The 17,159-nt window shown below is 34.0% G+C and overlaps 1 protein-coding gene across 1 annotated transcript; it reads left to right on the top strand.

The window, feature by feature from the left end:
- The first annotated feature begins 474 nt into the window (after positions 1–474).
- On the top strand, positions 475–13,258 carry LOC134854888 (uncharacterized). The gene is made up of 5 exons (XM_063871246.1): positions 475–552; positions 4,731–4,885; positions 5,516–5,729; positions 10,625–10,804; positions 13,067–13,258. Exons 1-5 carry the CDS (start codon positions 475–477, stop codon positions 13,256–13,258), a joined length of 819 nt encoding a protein of 272 aa, XP_063727316.1.
- Positions 13,259–17,159: the final 3,901 nt, after the last annotated feature.

Raw genomic sequence — 17,159 nt, 5'->3', positions numbered from 1 at the left:
GTTTCTCTTTGTGTTCGACTTTAATTTTGACTTGAAGTTTCGACTTTGCGTTCGAATGCATGTTTCATCTGAAACGATGCTTTGACTGACGCGATTTCACGTTTCGACTGACAGACTTTATGTTCTGACTTTGAGCTCGACTATAGGGCTTTCCCACCATAAAACTCAAACATCCACCCGGGTCGCACAATCGAGTTACATCGCGCAAGTTTATAGAAAAACGACAAACTTTTCCAGCAGATATCTACCTTTTTTCATGACCCGCATATTTCAGATTGATTAGAAGGTTTTTGAGACGTTTGATCACGATCAAGCAGTCATGAGCAGACATTTATGGACACCGTTTTCTGGTTCATTACTGCTTGATCGTGAACAAACGTTAAACGTCGTTGAAATCTTTTATTCAACCTGATCAAAACTGAGTGGTAATCTTTGTTCAGAACACTGTTTACGGCCGAGCAGTATGACCGTAAGATGTCTCAGCGGGAGGAGGAGATAACGAACATGAAGCAGATGATAGAAGAGGCACAAGAGAGAGCGGAGGAATACCAGGTACATATGAACAGAAATTACAAGTAGTCAGAGGAATCTACGGGAGGGGTGTGTTTCAAAAGAACTTCGAAAACGCCATGTTTATTTTTATTTGGGGCAATATGATTAACAAAAGTCGTTAGGGACAAATTTTACTGCGAAGTCATGAATACTGTAGATGCTTCCTTCTTCAATTCCGAAGTCTGCATGATCTAACTCTTTTTAAGATCTTTGTACAGGTCAAGGCCATTGTCTTTAAGTTTCAACAAAATTTTTCAACTTCTAGATTTGAATGAACATCATAAAATTGCAACCAGTTAAATCGGCGTGTGGGTGTACAGTTTATTTACAATAGAAAATAAGTCATAGCAATCTATTCTCAAAGCACCCCAAGAAATAAGAAAAATTTATTTGTTTTCAAGTTAAATAGGTTGATGTCCAGGTGACATAAAAAATTTTGACAACAAAAAAACAGTACCTGTTTCTGCGGAAAAAACTTTAAACAACGTTCTTCCCCACTCTCAGTAGTCGAAACAAACGTTTTGATTGGTTGATAGCTTGCTTGAAAAAAACTGAAAAACTTTGCGCTCCAATTCAGGCCATCAAAACATTGTTAAAATGTTGAAGATTCATTGCTTTGTTATTTTGCTTCAGATCGAATTTGAATCCTCCCCTTGTTTCATCATTTAACAGTCCACTTCAACTTTTTTCTCGAACAAACACCAAGCAAAAAACCAAACTACACGGCTTCAAAGTTTCTTTGTTTGATTTTATAGTTTGCTAATTAAGACCTTGTTTTTGGAATCCAGGAATATACAGACACAAAAATACGCGCCTATCCAGTGCACAATTTGGCCTCGTAATGATTGACAAAGCAAAGTGAAGCATCAAAAAACTTTGAAAAATTCCCGGATTTGATAGCTTGCTTAAGAAAATTTCAAATTTTGCTGATAAACGTTCGAACGAATGATAAAACAAATCGAAAAACATGAAAGTAAAGCAAATTCATCGAAGCTATCAACAAGTTTTTTTTTTCAAGAAATTTCATCGCCCGTGTACATTGATTGGAAATCAATTTAACATAGCACACCAGTTACATTCGTAAAATTGTTTATGTTTCATGTTTTTATGGCAAGACTAAAAAGTTTTCACATTTCGCGAACCAAAAGAAACTATCCGAACAACTTGAAATTTCTTTCGCTTGAGCAGCTTGCTTTAGAAAAAACTTAATGTTCCGCTGAAAACAGGCCATCAAAGCAACATGGAATGTTTTTTGATTGTATCGTCGCTCAAAAACTTTTAATTTCTTGCAAACCAAAGCGCGCCGTCAAAACAACTTCAGAAAATCCTTTAGTTGATAGTTTGGTTGTGCGAATCAATGCAAGCCATCGAAAAATTCTTAATACCTGTCTAATTTTCCCCGATTGGTTAGGTTAGTTTCAAAACAATGCAGGTTTTGCATATCATTGCAGGTATTTCAAATCAATTCAAGCTTTTGAATTTTTTTCTAGGTTTCATTGGTTGATAGTTTAATTGAAAAAACTTGGTGTTTTGTGAAAAAAAATAAGTCCCTAGTTTTATTATTATTGTACCAGACTTATTATTTTGCATCAGAAACTTCAATTTTCAGCAAATCAATTTCACCATTCAAAACAGTCTGTAATTTTTAGTAATTTCAACGTTTGAATTGCTTGCCTCAAATTTTTCTGTGTAAAAAAGCCGGCTACCAAAACACTCCAAGTGCTCGTTTTCATCATTCAGGGTGGTCACTGTGCCACAAAAAAATACTGGCACTGAAAGAACTGGTATTGGCACTGATAAAATTGAATATTAGACACTAAAAATTTCCGGAAAACTAGATTTTTGGACACAAATTCTGGCACACTTCAAAACGTTTCGAAACTATATACTTTAAAAACTTTTTAAAAAAAATCGCTAATCTGCCTTTCTGACCGTAATACAACCTCATGGAAAAGATAAGGGCATTAAAAACTATTTTTCATGGGTATTGATTTGCTTCCAATGACATATTTTGCTTGGTATTGATTTTTCGCCGATGGCACTGACCGCACTGATACCGTAAATCACCTGTCACTTGAATAAAAATTTTTAACATTTTTTTTGCTTTTAGCTGGCATCAAAAAATTTCAATTTCTGTAATCCAAATCAAGTTATCATAAAAACTTGGAAAATAGTTAGTTTTGTTAAAAAGCAAGTTAGTTTTGGTAAGTTTTTTTCGGTCAAAGAATCTGAGCGAAGCTCAATGTTTATACATGCTCGTTTCGATATCAGAAACCAGCTTTAACTTCAATTCGGCCGTAAAAACGGTGCAATAAACACTAATGTTCCTAGTTTTTTCGTTTTTTTTAAGTAGCTCAAAGTCAACAATTCGATATTAACTATACAACAAGATTAATATTCTTATTATTTTTGTTAAGTATTCATAGAATAGAGCTAATTGAAGTTTTACTCAAGGTTTAGCTATAACATGGCTGCCCGCACCAAAGCTTCTTAGTTAATAGTCAATTACCTGGCAATTTTGCGTACGAACCTCTAATAAGCAATTAAAAGACAAAAACTTTTAAAAGACAAAAACTTTTCAAGACACTTTAATTTGTGACTGATAATTACCTAGCAATTAAAAACTGTTTTTTTTTTTCATTTAAACGCCAAAAAACACAATTTTTCCGTATTAATGCAATACAATCTTTTTTTTTCTGCATACAACCTCAATAATTTTTTTCGCATCAAATGATGACAATAAAATCTTTTTTTTTCACTTATATTTGCTTTAAGAACGTGACTCCTTGTAAGAATGATTTTCTACTTTGAAACAGAAATACAAATCATTGATTAAAAAAATTCGGTTACACACTTGCTGTAAATTTTTAGCAAATTTAGTTTACGCTGTAAGTTTCCGTTTAATAATTTTATTTTTTTCCAGCATATTTGAGCATTGTGCTCTCATGGTTCATTTATCTGTCACTTTTATTGTCTTAGATTGTTTTTGAGCTGAATATAATCAAAATATTCTTTAAAAAATTACTGTGAAAACAGAAAACTTTACTGCTGAGTTTCAGTTAAATCATAAACACTTCATAAACATTTCTCTTTTTTTTAGATTTAATTGCCTGTTGATGTCCCAATTTACTGCCTCAAGTTTTTTTAAAGAATTCCTGCTAAAAATTGAAGTTTTTCTTATAGTTATTTTCTACCTAATTCATGGTCTCAATGCTCTTCATTGCTAAGTTTTTTAAAGATTTAACTGCTTCTTATTTCTCAAGGTATTGCCTAAAACTGTTTTCGAACTAAAAATAATCAGTAAGTGAATAAATATTTCTATTGAAAAATTTGAAGCATAAATTGACTTATAATCTGATGATTTTTAGTTAATTCCTGGTCGCAATGGTTAATGTTTCATGCTCTCCTTTTCAATTTGATAATGAAAATTTGGGCTTTCAATGAGTCATTGAAAGCCCAGACAAAGATTCTTTAGATAAAAATAGATTTTCTTGAGATTATAAGGCGAAGAAAAAATTGATTTTCTTGAGATTGTTCGGAGGTAAAAATAGGTTCAGTGGACTTATAGCGTGATATAATCAATGTGAAAATAACCCATTTTCTAGCTAATTCAAACGAAAATGTATTTTATATGGTTGACATGTTATCGTTTATAATGGCACATTTTCGGCGATATTTCACAATACGATCTATTTTTATCTGAGAAACTTTGGTAGGGTGCCTTACGCGATTATTTGCAAATCATATAGCCGTTGTCAGAAACTATGGCCATAAACCAAGAAGCGGATTTTTTATATTTTTCCCTACCTTTCTTAGCAAATGGGGGAGAGACTTCGATACAAAGTACCGTGGGGGTGGGGGTAGTTAATCAGATCCCATAAAACTCACTAGCTTGAACTAACTTTCACTGATTTGGTATGTTCAAGTGCTTAAGACTGATTTTTATAGAGCAGCAATCAGAGACGTAAATTCGAGTCCTGCCACCGGTTAACTATTTTGTCATAACAGTTTGTTACTTCATCGGAACTAAAAAAGACCTAGATATTTCTTTTTACATGTTCGCCGTTTCTCAAATAATACTAAAAAAATCTAGTTTTAAAACTCAATTAGGGTACAGAAAAAAAAATCATTTTGAGATGGATAAATTTGGCTCAGAAAGATCTGAAAGTGTTCGTTAGGCCGAATTGGAGGAAGGCCGAGAGGCGGACAGGTTGGAGGACGAGTTGATTGAGGTGAGACGACAAAATAGAGCGAGTCGTGACGTCATCAAGGACATGGAGGCCAAGTACAGGGAGATGATTGACAAGTGGAAACACAACGAGAACGTATACAGGTGTGTAATTTAGCCTTTTGCTGAACTAACTGAAATATATGAAAAATAACCAAAAAAATTGCATGTAGTTCTTAAGTAGGGGCACAACAGCGGTTCGCCGTGATGAGCTGTACAGCTCGTATGTTGGTCCTATCCCTCGTGGATAAAAAAATGATCTTATATGTTTTATACTTCTACTTTTCCTTCTACTTCTAAACCCTCATAAATTTGCTCATAAGAGGTAAAATAAAATTCTGCTTTGGGCGAAGGTGAGAGGCTGGGGAGAACGATAGTTGTGGGCCCATACTCGGCCACTTTTTTAAAAAATAAAAGCCAAAGCGCATCAAATAAAAAACTGATTAGTTTTGAAAACAAAAGCTTTTTCAGGCGGGGCATCTATTTGACCGCTTAAACACCTCATAACCTTATTTGAAAATATTCGCAGAAGTCTCGTTTTTGGTAACCCGGAATGGGATCATACGCCCCTGTTAGAACAAAAATGTAAGTTTGTAGTTAAAACACGTCTTCAAGCTATGCTTGCTCAAAATCTTGCTTCAGAGTGAACTATTTAAACGGTTTTGAGCATTTTAAAAGAAATATCAAGCTTAATTTTCGTAAAAACTGTTTGAACTGTTCCATTTTTATTTTTAGGACAGTGTCACACAACTTCAAGTTCGACTTCTTGCCCCGTCTGGCGGCGGAGAGAGACGAGTTGAAACAGAAGATAGACAGATTTAAGGGGGAGGAGGAGGAGGTGGGAGGGGAGATTGAGGCGATCAGTGGGGACATTGTGAGGATAGAACAGAACAACAAGGAGTTGCGGCTGAAGGTGGAGGAATTGACGTTCGAGCAGCGGCTCCTCAAAGTTAGTTTCACTAAACACCAGTTGGTTTCGGGTAAAGGTCCGAAGGCGCAAAAATGGTCAACCAATCAATTCCCTTTAAACTTCCAAAACGGACTGAATTTATCGCGATCCTTCAAGTTTATGAAAAATGATTTCTGATTGGCTGACAACATTTTTGCGCATTCGGTCCTTCGCGAATGAGGGATTCCCCGTCAGTTTCTGCTCTAGTTCATGAAAAAAGGTAATTCTGCAAAATTTCCAAAAAATTCCAACGCCTTTTTGGCATGTTTTTTTCAAAAAACTGTTTTGTAAAATTGTTTTTCCGAATTTTTATATATATATTATATATATATATATATATATATATATATATATATATATGTGTGTGTGTGTGTGTGTGTGTGTGTGTGTGTGTGTGTGTGTGTGTGAGTGTATATATAACAATTTTGAGCCTGCCCGCACTCAGTAAAAAGAAAAAATAAACGATTTTAATGAATTTTTATTGTCAGTCTCCATAATTTTCAAAAAGATTTGATTATAACCAATTAGAAAATGGATTATACTGTTACTATTTTTGAAACAATAAAAATCATTATAATCAATTATAATCAGTTATAATCGATTCATTTTTTAATTTTTATCACAAAAATCATTGAAAAACAATCTATTATAATGGATTATAATCAATTATTATTCAACAAACGTCATCGCTTCATTTCGTTTTTTTTTGTTTTGTTTTGTGAGCTTTTCAGTTGGTAATTCAACAAAGTTTATTGCTTATTTTCGTTTGATTTTTTTGTGCTTTTCAGTTGTTTACCGAACTGAAAGAAATATTAATTTTAAACTTATAGCTTAAACTCAAATTAAATTCGTTTTACTGTGTTTTCATGCAGAATAGCTAAATTATAATATATAATAATTGATTTTTTTGAGAGATAACATTTTGATAGAAAAAATGATTATAATCTTTTATAATAGATTATAGATTATAAGAGATTTTTGGAAAAATTATAACCAATTATAATTGACTAAAACTTATTAAAATGTCACCAAATATGTTATCATTATAACTCGTTCTAACATCTAAAATTGGCGCTTATTTTTAATTATAGTTTTGCTTAAAGTACGATTAGAACTATAATATAATCGATTTTTTTTACTGAGTGCGGGTATAACGTTGATAATGAAAATGGCTTTGAAAATTTTTGCATAAATGTACTTTTTATTACCGCGGGAACCCTTAGTTTTGCGCAATTTGAAAAAAAATCCCTCATACGCATATTTTTGGGGTGCAAAGTTTTACTCGAGTGAATCTTGTTCTCTGTGGCTCTACTTAAAATTATGTTGAGTAGAAAAAACATTTCAAGCTTCGAAACAAAAAAGAAGTTGTGTTAAGTCAAATTTGTTGAGATTTTGATGATTTTTCAGTACCTTGCATTTTTCATTTAATCTGTTCAAAAACGATTTATTTATGTATCTAAATGAGCTATCGTAAATCAATTTCTACAAAGCACATTATCCGTTTATAAATCGTTTTAAATCAATTTTCACCTCAAGTTTGTCACGTCACTGCGGGAATCTCAACTCATCGCATTACAGTTTCATGGGAAAAAGACGTTCTTAAAACATCATAGCGGCAAAAAAAATCTTGTTTGTTTATTCGACGCTCCTGGCACATTTTACCACGAGAATAAAATTTAAATGATTCATAAAAATAACCACGAGAACAAGATTTATGTCTTTAATCTTCAAAATATATTATATTCAACATTATCAATGATTTTCGATCAAAACTCGCAAAAAAATTGATCTTTTTTGATAGATGTGAAATACTAAGTCTTCTCTTGTAGCGTTCAGCAAAAGTATATCCCGACAAACTTATTCATTTCCTTGTACCCCTCCCCAACGTACGTACGATACCCGCCCCTTTTTTGCACCTTCAAACAAGCTTCCATCCCCATCCACGTTCTCATCCTCTTCCCTGTTCAACCCTGCTCAGCCCCTCTCTGTTTGTTCGCCCTCATGTGAGCAAACTTAGAATTTGGTTCGGGGGATTGTGAGGGGGGGAAATCATAAACGTGTGGAGGGGGTTTGTAAATATGAGAGGTTGGGTAAAAAAGTAAAAGTGGAGGAGGAGGCAAATGCTGGAGAGGCGAAAAGGGGCGTATATTGGATAAGCGAGGGTAACTAAATGTCAGCAAAAACTAAGAAACTGAAAATATTTATTAAGAAAATTGTGAACAGAAAAATTTAAAACATTAAAAACAAATTTTTCAGCCAAACTTTACATCAGCTTATCTAATGCAACGTGTGTTGGTAAGAAAAAAGCAATTGTAAACGTTTGAAAATTTCAGTTTAGTTTTACCAATTATTATAATTCAAATTTTATTTATTTGACAAAAAATAGAATTAAGTCCTTTTCCATTTGATTATAAATGCATATTTTTGAAATATATAGAGGCTGGCGATGAAACTCAAAATTATTTAATTATTATCCATGAAACTCAAGTGCGAGTAAAACCAAAGACATAGTTTCATTTGTTTTTCAAAGCAACTCGGTTTCAATGAAAAATGAAGTAAAATTGCAAAATTTACATTTAAAGTTGCAGAGAAAGTTTTGACAACAATGATTGAAGTGAAGACATCCAAAAATAAGTAAAACAATGTCAAAAAATCTTTTTGAAAATTCAGTTTTTCTTAAAATCTTCTCTATTGCTGTTTTTTATAGTGGGCAAAAGCGATCAGCAATAGCAATAGCAATAGCTATCGTAAATCAATTTCTACACAGTACATTATCTGTTTAAGAATCGATTTAAATCAATTTTTGTCTCAAGTTTGTCAAGGATTAAATCAAGGATTAAAGAAAAGGCAAAACAGTCAAGGATTACAAAAAAATGCAAAACACACAAACTTCTAAGAAAAATTTTGTATGCTGTAAACTTAATTTTGTTGATAAATTTCGTCAATCGGTCTCATTAGCTGAACAAAATTGGCGGTTGAGAAATTAGACGATAAGCAAATTAGACGGAGGCACTTAAAAGGATATTAGAGATTTTTGCAAAACTGCAATTGTGAGAAAATAGACAAAAGTAAGAGAGATTAAAATTGTTTGCAGACAAATTGCGTGAGAAAAAGAAAATTGTTCGCAGAAAACAGTTAATTTTCGGTGGCCAAAAATTTTACATTTCAGTTATGCATAAGTTATTCAATTCAAAACTCTACGGTAATATTTGGATTTGACATTTTATGCTCATTGAAATTAATTTTTTTGATAGGTATCGTCATTTTATGTTCTTTTTGTATTTGTGAATCTTGACTCTTATGAAAAAATTTTGTTGGCCCTTTCCTTTTCATAGCAGTGACATCTAAAATGCCAGATCTGTAATACAAAATCCGTCCAATTTCTTTTTTGTAGCATCCGTCTAATTTGCTTATCGTACAATTGGCTTTTTTCCTTTTTCCCCCACCCGCAATTTTTTTATAAGTACAGTTACTGTTCAAGTTGCCTGATCGTTATGAAGTTTGGCATGCGGACTGGTTAAGCTGTGCGAAACATATTTAGTCTTCATAATTAACCTTCTAAAATTACTCGTACACCATAAAATGATGATCTTGTGAGGTGGGGGGAAAAGGAAAAAGAGCCGTATAATTTCCCAGGCCCCACAAAGTTATTATTTCTAGGCACTGAGAGAGATATCTTTTTTGACTTTTTATAACATAGGATTCAAAATAAACGATTTTAATAGGCTTATCTCGAGTTTCACTCCCCCATTTTTGTTTTCCAAACTGTCTTTTATAGAAACCTCTTTCCAAAGAGTTTGATGCTTTTAAATGCAAACAAAAGTATCAGAGTGAACAAATGAAATTCACAACAATACTTACAGGCAAGTTCCCGTAAGAACATTATTTCAGCAACTTTGATTTGTATCCTTTTGAGGGGCTGGGCAACTGTAAACCTCTTACTCTAGTAAACAAAATTAAGCGCAAATTTAGGGGATTACTCTCTAAAGTGCCTCTTTTCAATATCCGTTTTGGACAACATTTCTTTCGACATTGGGTAACATTTATACATAGATCAAGACCAAATGATCAGAGCTACCCTTTATGAGACTTTTAATTCAAGGTATCAAGGAATTAACAATGTAATCCGGATATAAAAATTCAATTTTCCTCATCTGCACTGGTATTGCATCAGTTTTGCATCGTAGTGAACTCTTTCTTGAATAAGCGGAATAAAAAAACAACCAATCAGAAGACTTTACTCAACTCGGACGTTTCTTATTTTTCCACGCGAAGTAAAAAAAAAAAGATAGCACAGATGAGGAAAACTGGCATTTTCAGATCCGGATTGCATTAATAATTCCTTGAAACCAAATATTGATAGTCTCATAGAGGGTAGCTCTGATCATTTGGTCTTGGTCTATGTAAAAATATTACCGAATTCCGACGGAAATGTTGTCCAAAATGGACATTGAAAACAGGCATTTTAGAGAAAGAAATCCTGAATTTGCGCTTATTTTTGTCCACTAGTTTATTATAATATCACATTCGACCCTTACGAGCTCTGCTGGTATACGTAAAATCGGCCGAAAAAAACTACGCGTGAGATTCTTCCGATTTCGAGAAGAGATCTGAAGAACAAAGAGTTGCAGAATATGGATGTTGCAAATACATTTAATGAACTGAACTTTATGCTATTCACTATCAATTGGTCAGCTGGCTCTAAAAGATTTTTATTCAAGGTTAATATGCACGTTTAAATTAAAATGATCTCTATTTTACCTGCTTTTCTTAGATGTGATACATGATGGACTACGCAATCCGTGTATTTGCTACTGATGCATCTTTTTGCTGCGCAATCTGCGTCGAATTTATAAATATAACTAAACATTTTTTTTTGGGCGGTTGTAATTTAGAACCAGATCTCGAAGCAGGACGACACTCTGGGTGGTAAGCAGAGGGAGTTGAGTAGATACCAGACGCAGATCAGGAGTGGAGGGGAGGACCAGCAGCAGATCAACAAACAGATCAAACTGCTCCAGACCACCAAGGACAGAGTGGAGAAGAAACTCAAGTGGGGAGTGAACGACCTCAAGGTCACACATCCACACAATACACTAATTTGGCCCTTCTACTGTCCATGACCCCCTCCCTCCTCCCCTCCTCCCCTCCTCCCCTTTTCATTTCTTGCATTCTTAATTTTGTTCAGCCTCGTCCAATAGTCATAAAAATAGGTACGTTAGTTCATTACCCAACTACAAACACACTTCACTGCAATTTACAATCTCCTTATGATCAAACCCGTAAGTTACGCCTTAAGAACTATCTGATGATATCTGATGAGGGGAAATGTATAATTACCCCACTAATTTACAAATTGAAAAAATTGCGAAATCATCGAAACCACAGAATAATAAAAAGGAGTTAATAATCTATAGGCTATTTTGCATGAAAAGCAAGTCCTAAACCTTAGCCTTACGTATAGCAAATTTGTTGGGTCACATTTTGACTTTAACTAGATTAACTAAACAATTTTACCAAATAAATGTCTAAAAGTATCTAAAAGATATCGTTGTCTTGAGCCGGAAAAAAAATCAAATTTTCAGGTGTGATCATTTTTTCTAAACCATTAGGTTTAAAAAATTTCCAACTTGGCAATATCGAGCAGGAATAGCCGGTTACTAAGTAAGTAGCCCAGAATGCTCCCACCTAGTCCTAAAAATCTAAAAAAAAATTCTAGAACTTAAGCAACTCTAGAACAAGACTGCTCGTATCAGGGCAAAGCCCTGAATGTTTCAACTGTCTAAAAACTGATCTTGAATAGTTTTTGGTTAATGAAATACTTGGTTAATGAAATACTTACAAACTATCAAATTTAAGCTGAATAAAAAGAATCGTGTATGAAATTAATGAGACCAATTAACCTGCCTGAACTTAATTCGGAGCCATTTTGTGAAGCGCATTAAATTGTCAGCATCAATTGCCACCTTAAGTTGTCAGCATCAGAGTAAGGTGGCAAAGCTCTTATTGCCACCTTACTCTGATACTGAGAGTTTCACAGCAATCATCGAGTCTAGTGGCGAGCGCAAAACTTCTGGGACCATGAAGAGCCATGGATATTTATTTTTCAAACTTTTTTTGCAGAAATTTTTGAATTTTGAACAAAATTGTAAAATTGTGATTGCTTAAAAGGCGGCAACAAACTCCCAAACCAACTTTTCACGGGTGAATTTAAGTTTTCACGGCTTAGTTAAGAATGCTCGCTTACCTTATTCCTTATTCGCTCGAATCAAACCAAAAAATGAAAAATTTCAAACGGGTTTTTCTTGAACCTTGAGAACTTTTTTCAAACAATTTTTTTTTGTCGTTCCAATGACGATAGAAAGGACTTTAACGTGATATATTTTTCGAAATTTTCCGTTGATTATTTGTGGTATCTGATTCTGCGTCAAAAACAAAAAAAAACTAAAACACACCCGAATACAAAGTTCTTCCTTAGCTTCAATGGTAGCAACAAATAACTAACGCGCTGTATGTTGCGTTCTCTCAACACGTGTATGCGGCGGAATAATCTGAATCGGTTTTTGTTTCAGTTGGAAGCAAATTTTTCCCTAGTCAATGTCAATTTCAAACTTACTGCTTTTTATAGCAGCTCTTTCATTCTTTTGCGCCATAGAATTAATCACTATCTCCTGAAAAATTAATCATCTTTTCAACAAGCGTGCCCTTTTTTAGGAGTTTTACAGAAAAGTCAAACAGCTTTGTGCTTGCTTATTTCTCAGAAATTGCATAATGATGAGGGATTCGATCCAAGATTTATGCACAGAGACAAACACAAAAAAATATTAAATACTCACTGGCTTAATGTGCCAGAAGGTATAATTTATTTGTCGATTTTTTGATGGCCAGCAAAAAACTTCAAGCCTTTTTAGTCCTTTTTTTGCTTTTAGCAGTGGTTGCTGAACCTCTGCGCAAACCAACAGTAATCCCAAAATTGTCGACCTTCGATATTTAGATAAAAAGCCTGTGATTGACGATAGAAGTCAACCGGAACAGTCAGGAGCAGTTTCGGTTTATGTTTGAAAATTCGTTTTGTTCGGGTCTGCTAATTTTGGCTATTAATGTCTCTAGCTTGTCAGCCGAATGATGTATTTTGACTTGCTTTGATTTTCAATATCATAATCTCAAAAAGTTGCAAAAGATAGCCGTCAGATTGATTTCACCTGGGAAAAATTTGGAGCCAACTTAAATCCTTTTTTAATCATGGGTGGGTTGATTGAGTTTTTCAAAAAAAAAAGTTACATGATATTCGTATTAGATAAATTTCTTTCTTCTTGAACAATTGAAGTCTTTTTCAGGAAGCGAAAAATGCATTTTCAGTGGCAAAAGCCAGACTAGTGGAGTGCTATGCACAAGTCACTGAGAAGGTGGACCGAATCCGAAACTTCCAGAAGGACCTCATGTCTTGTGTGCTTGAAGATAACTTCGACATCTTCATCGACAAATTCACTAACCTCATCAACTCATATGCTCATATTACTTATAAATAAAATTGGTAGAACTATTGTTCGTTGCAGAGAATTGAAATTTAATTGCTTGTTTGCTTATAAATCGGGATCGAATTGGTGGTTTTGCTGCCATTAAAAATGGATTTTTTCAAACCACCACGAGGGTAATTCAGAATTTTCAAGACTAGAGCTAGCCTTGTCCGCACCCGAGTTTCGTGAAAAATAATCGATTATATATGATTCTCATTGTCAGTCTCTGTAAAGTTCAAAACTAATCAATTACCACCAACTAAACATGGATTATAAACTTATTTTTTATCAAATCAAACACTAAAATCCATTTTAATCGAGTGCAATCAATTATAATGCATTACAACTTTTCTGTAGACTATTCTAAACGTTTGCAGTATAAACACAGTGATGTTTATTAAAATCTTTACAGTTACTTTTGGCTTGATACACATGAAATTAGATAAAACTAGGTTTACTTTGATTTAGAAATTAATTATCACGTTTTCAGTTTTTGGTTCTCAATTTTTCCTCACCTATTTTGTATTTTCTCATTTTTTGTTTATCTTTTCTTTGCTTACTATCCCTAACGTAATTTGCGACCCTAACGTAATTTGCGACCCTTGCTTCCCTCCAGCGTATGAACTCACTCCTTCATATGACCCCCTCACATAAGTACATCCCCCGAATCCCCCCGTGTGCACGCCAACCCCCCGCCGCTTACAGCTCCTCTTTTACACCGTTCATTTAACCCATGCATTTAACCCACTTTACGGGGGACTTGAGTGTGAAAAAAGATTGAATTGAGTGTGAATTGCTTCAAACATTATTCGTCAGTTTTTCTTCAATTGAAGCCCATAACTTCAATTCCTTCGGAATGTATCAAAAGGTGTCAAAAACTGCTAACTCTAATTTCGAGTATTGTCTAGAGGGAAAACAACCAACAAACGAACCAAACCAAACATAATTTTTTGTAAATTTTTTGGCATAATGTAGTGCAGCACTTTTTTCTGATAGCAGAAGTTAGTTTGTATTAACAATTTAATAAAAAAATTATCTCATTTTTTCTACAAGGGTATAAATTAAATATCATCAGAAAAGATTCTTAAAAAGACAAAAAAGAAAACTGAATTAACCTTTTTTTGGAAACAAGACGAACAAAATTAGAGCATAAATTATATCAGACGTTTTCAAAATTAATATTTTCAAACTATGCAACCGCTTTTTTTACTGTGAGTTCAATCATGTGTACTATGGGTAAAAGATAGATATATGATGCATCAGGGCATATGAAAAAAATGTTCTTTTTTAAATAGTGAAGTTTGTAGTATAATAAGTTGACGAAAAGGAAGTGCAATTTGGTGAACAGATAGGGCTAGCTATCAAACTACTCGTACTAGATTACACGGATAATAATACTTTACTTTGGAGTTTTGTTGTCAGTCTCTACAAAATTTCAAAATAATCGAAATTAAGAATTTCAAACACAGTAGGTTGCTTCTGGTTTGCTACACAGTATAGATAAAGCAAAACTTGATTTGGCTCAAAAAATACTTATCTTGTTTTTTCAATTTTTTTGCTCAATTTTTGAGCCAAAAGAAGCTTATGTGCCATAATTGAAGGTTATAAAATTGAGTAGTTTTAGAATTTGAGTAGGCCGGCCGTGAGCAAAGCAGAAGTTGTTGAAAGCTTTGCAAAACATGTTGCAAGCAATATAGAGACGACAAATCATTATAATCGATTTTTACGAATTTTAAATTGATTGAAACTATAATAGAACTTAATGAATTGTAATTTTCAGGAAATAATCTATTATAATTCTGAAAATTTTTCTCAAAAGCTTTGCCAAACAGAATTGATCTAGTAATTCTCAATCTTTCTACAAGATTTTTCGAAAATTCATTGTCATCGGATTTTTTTTTCATCAAACGGTTACAATTTTCGGTTTACAAGAAATGCAAACCTGCTCCACATATGGGTGTAGTTTTTTTGTTTGAAATCAGGACTAACAAAACCATACAAAAACAGCCCATAAAAAAGATAGTATGACAATTGATTCAATGACATCCGGGTTAACCTCTATACACTCAAGCAGATAACCACCAGACAATCCAATTAAAGTACTTTTTTTTCAACTAAAATATATATTGTATGACATTTTTATCTAAAAATAAAAATTTAACTTCAAAAAAGGCAATTCAACGGCTTTTGAAATTATTTTTGGTTATCCTGTCGCTCAAAAAACGCATGAAAAACACACTTTCATTTAGCCAAAACATAGTTTATTTTGTTTGATCGGTTGATTGAAAGGACAAATTACCTGCGGTAACAAAAAATATCAAAAAATCCGCAGGAAAAATTACCTGCGGCAAGAAAAAATAACAAAAAATCGAGAGTGATTTTCTCCAAATGTATAATCTCAATAAGTTTTCCATTAAAATGTTCTCTACAAGGGTTGCTAAGCTATGCAGGATTTGATGTAAAAAAATTGAATAAGTTTTTTAATTCAGCTGTTTGATGATTTGCTGTTTTGACAACAATGCGAACTCTTGTTGTATCATAAAACGTGTAATTATTGCTGTATTATTGAACGCAATACATTACCGGGTTGACCTCCTACGGAAAAAACGCTTAAGCAGCACAAACAATTACATACATCAAATGTACGGGAAAAAAATTTATCATACAAATTCGATATATGAAAAATGTTTGATGTGCATTTTTTCCATTAAAATTTCTGATATTGAAAACTACCAAAAAACTAAAAAATTGAACTTAAAAATGGCAGACAAAGCAGTCAGTGTTAACAAAACCAGCTTCGACATTGTTCGGTGACAGTTTTAACAAAACAGACAGTGTTAACAAAACCAGCTGGGTTGAAACATCGAGATTGTTCGGATGTGTGTATACGGATATAAGCGGTCAGTTGTTTAGAGACTGCTCAACTAAAGAGAAAGTGGGTATGAGGACTTCCTCAGTGAGTTTTCTTTTGCGAGAAAGACATAGAAATGCTGTTGGTGCTCCGAACATTCCTTTCGCCCTCACTTCTCAGGTGAGGAGCACTGGGTGGGTTGAGTTTCCAGATTAGGTTTTTTTGAGCAAACAGTACGGGTGCATGACGTTTTCAGTTCTCGATACCCGAAATCAGCTTTTTTGCCAAAACAAGCAAACTTGTACCACTGTCGGACCAGATGACGGAAGTCGTTCCTTCATTGATTCCTTAGTGAAATGACCGATTTTTTTTGCAGTTCTCGAAGTGCGGTTAGTGGTAACCCAGTCGCTAGAGCAGAAGTTCAGCAATCATTGGCATAACTATCTTTGCTTTTCGTTTCGGCATACCAGTAAACAGTTGCTACCAGTCAACAGGTTTTAGGTTATCGTTTGATTGTCACTTGTTTCTCAGTTTCAAGTCTCAGTCGACTCGCCCAGAAGTCTGCTTGCAATTCAAGCTGGGAATCGACGCTACTCTAGTTTTTCCAAAAGCAAAATTGGCTTCATTTGTGACAATGGGGCGACCCGACCACACAGAAAAAAAAGCTTGCAACAAACACCCTGAAGTTTTTCACCAAACATATGCAGCTCAGAGTGATGAACCAGGGTTGACCACATTTCACAAGTTGTGAAAAACACTAGACGTCCGAGTAATGTGAACTGGTATGTCATACTATGGACATTTCTGGAAGCTCGCCTGACATTTGCTCGCCTCATCCCAGTGGTGGCCAGAATGATGCAAAATATCTTTCAGTAGAAGCCGTGTACAACAAAACTGGACCGAATGTGTTAAAAACCGACGAGACATAACTTAAGGTTGGTAAGGTGCGGTGGGTAATTGGTTTCGTTAAATTAAGTGTTTTAAGTTTAAGAGTGTTTTTTTTTCAGTCACTCTGTAAGTAATTGACAAAATTTCGCAACCAATTTCAGAGGAACCTATATT

The sequence above is a fragment of the Symsagittifera roscoffensis genome, chromosome 9, assembly GCF_963678635.1.
Source record: "Symsagittifera roscoffensis chromosome 9, txSymRosc1.1, whole genome shotgun sequence".
Lineage (NCBI taxonomy): Eukaryota > Metazoa > Xenacoelomorpha > Acoela > Convolutidae > Symsagittifera > Symsagittifera roscoffensis.
The sequence above is the reverse complement of the archived record's forward strand: the minus strand, read 5'-3'. Positions and strand labels throughout refer to the sequence as shown.